This window comes from Triticum urartu, chromosome 4 (genome assembly GCF_003073215.2).
Source record: "Triticum urartu cultivar G1812 chromosome 4, Tu2.1, whole genome shotgun sequence".
Taxonomy (NCBI): Eukaryota; Viridiplantae; Streptophyta; class Magnoliopsida; order Poales; family Poaceae; genus Triticum; species Triticum urartu.
The window spans coordinates 559,877,825-559,886,247 of record NC_053025.1 but is presented as its reverse complement, the minus strand read 5'-3'; the positions used below and the strand labels follow the sequence as shown (position 1 = coordinate 559,886,247).

General features: G+C 52.7%; 1 protein-coding gene across 1 annotated transcript; it reads right to left on the bottom strand.

The window, feature by feature from the left end:
* Nucleotides 1–2,264: 2,264 nt before the first annotated feature.
* LOC125552675 (transport inhibitor response 1-like protein) lies at nucleotides 2,265–5,011 on the bottom strand. Its single transcript, XM_048716306.1, has 3 exons — nucleotides 4,206–5,011; nucleotides 3,562–4,087; nucleotides 2,265–3,476 (listed from the first exon to the last, which is right to left on the bottom strand). The coding sequence occupies exons 1-3, from the start codon at nucleotides 4,745–4,747 to the stop codon at nucleotides 2,718–2,720; spliced, it is 1,827 nt and encodes a 608-aa protein (XP_048572263.1). The 5' UTR covers nucleotides 4,748–5,011; the 3' UTR covers nucleotides 2,265–2,717.
* Nucleotides 5,012–8,423: the final 3,412 nt, after the last annotated feature.

Sequence of the window (8,423 nt, the reverse complement as noted above, 5' to 3'; positions counted from 1 at the left end):
AAATATCAGGCAGAGAACATGAGGGAAATAGCTTTGTGGGATTTAGTGGAGCACCTCTACTTTCCCTAGGGCTTCATACACATGTGGACATGGTAGCTGTGTTCCAGTGTTATCTTCTCCATTCTTTTGAAGAAGAAAAGCTCCAGTGTTATCTTGGATATTTAGGAACATGACACTACTACTTCATCAATCAGCAAAAGGGCCAGAAAAGGTGATGTGACGGGATTTGTTGTAAAACCAAGGTGTTGTTGACACACTATAAAGGTAAGCCTATCGACCCAATCTTATCACTGCTCGTATGCTCATATGATTGCCCCATGGCCCACGCCGGATGAGGTAGTTAGCAGTTACTAAACCTGAGCTTGACCGTTTAATAATCATGAGATGAGATGCAAAAGTTCTTGACCAAACCAGTGATAAAAGGGAGAACCTTCCAGCTCATGCAACCCATAACTCCCATCTGCAGCAGCTGCACCAAGGAGGAGGAGAGGAGTTGCTTCACACTTCTTGCTGATTTTGGAGCCACTGCGGTGCTGCTGGAGGTTGGGCAACAACGGCACATGCCATCTGCTGTACTACGTGTGTGTGAATGAAGCATCGCAGCTGCAGCAGCCAGTGTGAAGGCACTGCACGCAGAGTAGTCTCATCACAAACGTCCCAACAGCAGGCACCAATCAATCTTACTACTACCCGTGATGTTGACATGAATTATCTGAACTCGATCTCACCCACTTGCGGTGATCCGATCTGAGGCTGCATTTAATCACTTCTCTCGCACTAACAATTGGACAAGCAACAATCTTCCAAAACCGCCATTGCAGCAGTGGAGCCTGGCTCCCAGTCCGTCCCAGAGCCTCAGGTTCTGTTCATCTACCAGAGCACTGCTGGCTAAGCTAGCTAGAAGGACCAATGAAGATTGCACATACGCAGACGCTGTGCGGCCATGGCGTGTAGCCTTTGCGGCTTTCCTCTCGGTGAATCAACAAGCACCGCACGCGCCCTTTGATCATCAGACGGCGGGTGTGAACTTCGCCGACGACACCGCAGCCGCATTTCAAGCAACCAGAGCTTCACTTGCTTCCTCGTCTCTTCCCATGGCTGCTCTGCGTGACTGCATGCATGAGGTCCGCCAGATCTGAGCATCGCGTCGTTTCTTTCTCCTTCGTCTTTCGTCTTCTTCAGCTGGACGTTCGGAACAGTAGCCAGTTGTTTTGACAAGATGTGTCGAGATGAGCAGGGGCAACCAGTCCCAACCACTGGACGGGCCTACCATGGAGATCAATAGCGATCTCCTGTTGCAAAAGAAGAACTGTAGGTTTTCTCGCCGTTGTTCTTGCTCGATCATCATCGACCACGGACAACTAACTTGCAAATCCGGATTACTTGCAGGGCGATGACTGTTTGCAGCAAGTAACAAAAGAGCGAAATGGTCAGGGAGGCCAATGATTTCGCAGAGGAAGCCTTTCTCGCCTCGTGCAGGTTTTACTGTCCTTGTCTGATCCTCCATCGCCATGGGTTGGCATGCATCTGCCGCCCCCGTCCTGAGCTCTCACCCAGAGCAGTCAGTGAGTGAGTGACTCGCGGGGATGAGTCAAACGATCGACCAGTCCCCGTCGAGGTCGACCGGTCATCACTCCCTCATCATTTGCCACCTCCCTCCCTATCATCCTTGGATGCTGCTTTCCTTTCCTTGCAGGAAGGATTGGTCGCTATCCAAGCTGCGTGACCAGCGGTGCCATCAGAGGTAACAGCAACCAGAAGAGAGAAGCCGGGGAAAAGGAAAGGAAAGGAAAAGAAAAGAAAATGGTGTGGTGATCCAGCAGTTATCATCAGCAGCAAAGCATTTGCAGTGGGGAAAATCAAGGAACTGCTCATTTAGTTTAGCCATCGTGTGATAGATAAAAAGTTGAAGGCGGTCGACGTCTCCAGCCGTGGGAGGCGGACACGTCGGCTAGGGAGAGGCCTAGGGCTATCAAGACAAGATAGGCGCGAGGCAATAATCACTGGATGGACCAGGGCCAAACTTTCGAGTAAGGAAGGAACCCCTATCCCTATGGACGGACGGATGGAACCTCCAGGTTGTGACGGTAGGTCCTCTGGTAATGATGCCAGCAGCCAAGCCTCAGGATTCACAGGAGATCACGAAAGGACAGCCTCCCTGACCCTCAGCCTCAGGGAGGGCTTTTCAAAAACAAAAACAAAAAAGACTTCCACCAGAGATGGATGTTCAGACCACAAAGCTTGAGACGGGAGAAACAAATCCCAAAAAATTAACATGGCTCAATTCTGGAGAAATTATTGTAGAATTCAGACTAATGAACTAACTGTGGAAGGGAAGGGAAACCATGCGGACAAGAACATGGAACAGAAGTGTTAATGAATTTAATCTGATGATAACAAGATCCGCTTCGAAAAATTAGGGAAACCATCGCCGCCGTGCCGGCGCGGATAGGTCCGGCTCCGTCCTCGAACAGAAGGAAGGCGGCCTCTCGGAGGGAGCAGCAAACAAAACTGAGGAAGCAATGGCGATGAAGGCCCCTCGAAGAAGCTTGCTCCGCCCGCCCGCGCTTATGATCTTCTCGTACAAAATGTTGGAAATGCCTATGAACCCTACAGCTACTACAACAACAATGACTGAACTCAACACTCTGCTGCTGCTCTCATATCTGCGTTCTGCATTTGATCTGCGCCGAGGATGCCAAGCACCTATGATCTTCTCACAGGATCTTCACAAATGGTGGAACATCCTCCCTTGGCCCCTCCAGCGACCGATACATGTATAGGATGTCGACGCCGTCTGTCTTCTCGATCTCAGGCTGGCTGTTTATCAGCTCCACCACCATCCGTGGGAGCTGCCGGGCCACCTCCTCGCAGCCTTGCAGCGTCAGGCTGCAGCCCGACATCCAGACGAACCGCATGTTGTAGAAATGGTGCATACCGGAGAGCAGGCCGGCGTCGCCGAACGGGCAGTCCCTTATCTCCAGCTTCTCCAGCTTGGAGCAGCCCTGGAGGATGTGCTGCAGCGCCAGATCGCTGTCCCCGGCGAACGCCACGGAGAGCGTCCGCAGGGAGCTGCCGTAGTTGCCGATGTACTCGAATGCTCGGTCCGTCAGGTGCCCGGACGTGGAGAGCCTGGTGAGCTTGCTGCAGTTGCGGACAATGGCGCCGAACCCCTCGTCCATCGGCTCCCCCGTCACGTGGTCGGGCCGGTGCCTCCCCATTATGCATAGCCGGAACACCTTCATCTCGGGGCAGTTCTGCGACATGGTGATGACGGCGGCGTTGGTCATCCTCTGGCAGAAGTAGAGGATGGAGCGAAGGTCACGGCAGCCCTCCGAGATGGCGGTGAGCCCGACCTCCGACACCAGCTCGTCGGCGTCCTCGTGCGCGTCCAATGGGAGCACACGGAGAACCTGGAGCTTCTTGCAGTACATGGCCACGGCTTGGAGCCCCTCGTCGCGCACTGAGTCGAGCACCTGGCAAAGAACTTGTCATCAGAAATTGGGAACCATGGAGCAGCCCAGAGGTAAAACTATGGCGTGAAAGCAATCTGGTCAGTACCCATAGCGTCTCGAGGCTGCGGCATTGCCCGATGAAGAGCAGGACTTGGTCGGGGTTGACAGGGGCGTAGCTCAGGTCCATGCTGGTTAAGTTGGCGGCGACCGTGGCAATGGTCGGCAGGTACTCCGGCGCGAGATCACGGAAGCCGGACAGCGACACCAGCGAGTTAGCCCGGCCGGCCGACGCGAAGGCGGTCAACATCTGACCAAAGTCGAGCCCCTCGTCCTCGGCGCCGTCCCCCGGCCGGAACGAGCCCGTGCCGAGGTGCGTGAGGCGAGGCGTGAGCGCCATGAGCCGGCGCAGCTGGCCGAGCGAGACGTGCTGGTTGACGCGCAGGCGGCGGAGGCGCGGCGAGCGCGCCACGAGAGCCTCGAGGGCGGCGAAGGGTACCTGCGGGGTGAAGCACTCGAAGGAGAGAGACTCCAGGTCGGTGTGGCCGCGCGGAAACGCCGCCACCCAGTCCGACACCTCGTCGTCCTCCTCCTCGTTGAGCTCGCAGTCCACCACGTCGAGCACACGCAGCCCTCTGCGCGAGAACCAAACCAAACCAAATGGAGGTACGCCATTATTAGTCCGCCATTACCAAGTAGTGTGTGAGAGGGACATGTAGCAAGCTGGAATGGAAGGGAATGGCATTATATTACCTGCAATGGGAGGCGAGGGAGGCGAGGCCGCGGGAGGAGAAGCCGTCGCAGAGGAGGAGGGAGAGCTCGCGGAAGGAGGGCGGGAGGGAGCGGGCGAGGAGGTCGAGGTCGTCGTCGGTGACGGTGATGCGCTTGAGCGAGAGGGAGCGGAGCGCGGGGAAGGCGGCGGCGGCGAGGGCGGCGGCCCAGGGGCGGAAGGCGGAGGCGGCCCAGCCGGGGGGCAGCAGGTTGAAGTCGGCGAAGCGGGGGCGGCCCTTGAGGAGGATGTGGTGCGCGTTGGGGAAGCGCCGCGCGGCGCGCGCCGGGGAGGCGGCGAGGATGTTGCGGACGGCGACGGAGGCGCGGGTGGCGGACTCGGCGCGGTGCCAGGAGCGGCAGACGAGGGAGGCCGCGCCCCGGTCGCCCGGGGCCCGTAGGAACTGGAGCACCGTCTCCAGCACGTTGTCAAGCACCTGGTCGGGCGGCGGCGGCGGAGGCGGCGACGCCGCGCGCGGCCGCTTGGGCGGCGCCCCCGCCGCCTGGTCCTCGTCCTCCTCGGACATGGCCGCGCGCGAGGGCGAGCGGCGCGGAGGGAGCAGTGGAGGGTGGGCTGGGTGGGTGGGTGTGAGGTGAGGGGGGAGGCGTACTTGTGTTCCGCCGGTTGCCCCGGCAGACGGCAGTGCTCGACAGCAGAGCAGGACAAGGAAGTAGAGGGGGAAGGGAGGTGGACGCGCCGGGTCAGTCGCTCGCTCGCTCGCTCCTTCCTCGCTGGATGGATGGATAGAGCCTGGGGCGAGGTGGTGAAGGGGTGGGTAGGGGAGCGAGCGAGTGAGTAGATCTCATGATTTGTACCTTTTTCAGGTGTGATCTACTACTACTGGTGTACTGGTACGAGAGGGATGCACTGGCCCAACCCAACCCAACTTGTCTAGAAGCGTCCACGGACCAATAACAGTATTCAAAAACTACTTGGTATATTCGAACCGGCAGTGTTCCAAAACCAGTTCATTCCAAAACTAGCTAGCTGGTGTGGTGTACGCGAACCCTAACTTTCATCAAAGAATACGTATCTCCTTTCTAGTGCAGTACGTGTTGGAAATATGAGCAATTTACCGAATGATTTTATTAACAGAAATATTAGATAAAGCATGACTAATATAGCTGCGATAAAGCAAGTCATGCAATCTGACGGAGAGAGAGTAAATAGCATCTGCATATATGAACTTGAACTGAACACATCTAGGACGGACACTAGATCATGTTGTATATATGGAGTAGAACCTAACACATGTAGGGCAAGAACTAGTATGAGAAACTATGGCAGGACATCTGTCAGAAAGAAGAAGAACACATACGGGACAGCAGCAGCAGAAGCACTGGACTTGGGGTCGACATCCTCTCCAGCCATGTCGTTGCTGAGGTAGTCAACGTCGGGGAAGAGGTTGTCGTCGGGGAAGTAGTCGTCGGAGTCCGTGATGAAGAAGCCAGTAGTCGCGCAAAGCGCTCCCCAAAAACCTTATCACCCTTCTCCCGTACAGGACTCAAAAGGTGCGGTCTCGGAGGCCTACTGTCCTGACGTGCGGTGCACGCCGCAAGCCGGGATAGGAAGACAACAGCAGCTCAGAGATGGAACCGATGGCGAGGGAAGGAGTAGTTCTGGTGCGTCTCTCTGGGAGGAGCGACCTCCCTTTTATAGGCGCAAGAGAAGGAGGCGAGAGGGCAACGACGGGAGGCAAAACGAACAGCCAGCGGCCGAAGGGCTGCACCGTTCGCATTCGAACTCCACTTTCGCAAAAATCTTTTCAGCTTCCGTGTGACCTTTCGTATACCCGTAGTGCGTGGCAAAATTTAGATATCGGCTCGGCTCATTCCTGCAACCCGCGGCGCGTCGTGACAAGGCGTGGCGAGGCGAGGCGGGCGGCGGAGGAGGAGAGCGCGTGGATATCCCTCTTGTTCTCATGCTCGTACAAGTGGGGAAAGAACCTCCATTATAAGGAGGTCCAACTCCCACTAAACTAGCAATGTGGGACTAAACTTTAGTAGTATCCCTTGCCTTGCACAAATGGGCTAAGTGGGCCTCTAGGATTTATTAGGAATTTCTGAAATAGTTATTGGGCTGCCCAAAATAGACTAAATTCAGCAATCCCCCACCAGATCCCAGAGGCACACAGAAATTTGCCATTGGTTCCAAAACACTGTTTTATATACCGGTACTGCAGTGGAGACTGTTAAGTTGAACTTCCACCTAGAACTCTATGCTACACTAGTAAGCAACTTGAACAATGGACTGGGCCTTGAACTACAAGTTTTCTGCGAATCTAGCTTCACATAAAGCCTTGACCGATACGTGGCTACCGTGGGTCTTCCCCGCGGGTGGAGCTTATGCGTCATACTCCGTGACCTTTCATGAGTTTACTAGAGAGAACCCTACTCTCATAGATTGCGACGTTTGACAATCAGACTCATATAGGTGTGTTCTTCAAAAGATGTTCTGCAGGATAACATCTCTGCTTAAATAAGCCACTTAGAACACATTAAGTTATACATCAACCTGCCATGTAGATTAGGAGAGTATTGCATCTTCATGGAGTGGTATTGTGAATAGTAAGGATACTCTCCTCTCAGTTGACCAACAACTTGTCTTCCACATCTAATTCACGGGATCTCCGATCACAAAGAATAGGTTACCACTGTGAACAACTCATATTGTGGGTCTCATACCCATCTCCCTCGATGCATTATCTATCACATTACATGATAGACCCTTAGTAAAAGGATCTGCCAGATTTTTAGACGTTTGGATATAATCCAATGCAATAACTCCGGAGTTTTTCATTTTCCTAACAGACTTTAACCTTCTCTGAACGTGTCTTGATGACTTCATGTTATCCTTTGAGCTGCTCACTTTCGTGATCATAGTTTGATTGTCGCAGTTCATAAGGATACGCGGTACATGTTTCTCAACAACCGGTAAGTCATTCAAGAGCCGGCGAAGCCAATCTGCTTCAACCGTAGCTGTATCTAGTGTTGTGAGTTCTGCTTCCATTGTTGACCTCGTTAAGATGGTCTGCTAGCAAGACTTCCAAGAAACAACGCCACCTCCATGAGTGAATACATAACCGCTCATGGCCTTTATCTCATCAGCATCTGATATCCAGTTTGAGTCACTATACCCTTCAAGCACCTTTGGGTGCCCGGTGTAGTGAATTCCATAATTCGCAGTGCCTTTCAAATAACGCAAAACTCTTTCTAGAGCTTTCCAATGCACATCTCCTGGTTTTGAGACAAACCGACTCAGTTTGCTAACAGCAAAAGAGATGTCAGGTCTTGTAGCACTTGCTAAGTACATAAGTGAACCAATAATCTGAGAATACTTCAATTGGTCTCTAGCAATTCTTCGATTCTTTCGAAGTAACACACTTGCATCATAAGGTGTTGGAGAGGGCTTGTTGTCACTATAGCCAAAGCGACTCAAGATCTTCTCCACATAGTGAGATTGAAGCAATGTAATCTCACCATCATCGTCTCTCAACAACTTAATGTTCAGAATGACATCAGCCACTCCTAAATCCTTCATCTCAAAACAGCGAGATAGGAAATTCTTGACCTCCTTAATAACACTCAGATTCGTTCCAAAAATCAGTATGTCGTCAACATACAAGCAAAGGATAACTCCCTCGCCCCCACCATGGCGATAGTACACACATTTGTCAGCTTCGTTTACAACAAAGCCTGCGGCTGTTAAAGTTCTTTCAAACTTCTCATGCCACTGCTTAGGTGCTTGCTTGAGTCCATACAAAGACTTCAGCAACTTGCACACTTTTCCTTCCTGACCATCTAGTACAAACCCGTCTGGTTGTTCCATATAGATTTCCTCGTCCAACTCTCCATTTAGGAAAGCAGTCTTAACGTCCATTTGATGAACGAGAAGACCATGCGAGGTAGCTAGTGAAAGTAGAACTCGAATAGTGGTCAGTCGAGCCACAGGTGAGTAAGTATCAAAGAAGTCTTCACCTTCCTTTTGGGTATATCCCTTAGCCACAAGCCGAGCCTTGTACTTTTCAATAGTACCATCAGGCCTAAGCTTCTTCTTGAATACCCATTTGCATCCTATAGGTTTGCACCCATAAGGACGATGAGTTATCTCCCAAGTTTCATTCGCCAAGATGGAATCCATCTTGCTACAAACCGCTTCCTTCCAGTAGTCAGCATCTTCAAATGCATAGGTCTCTGAAATAG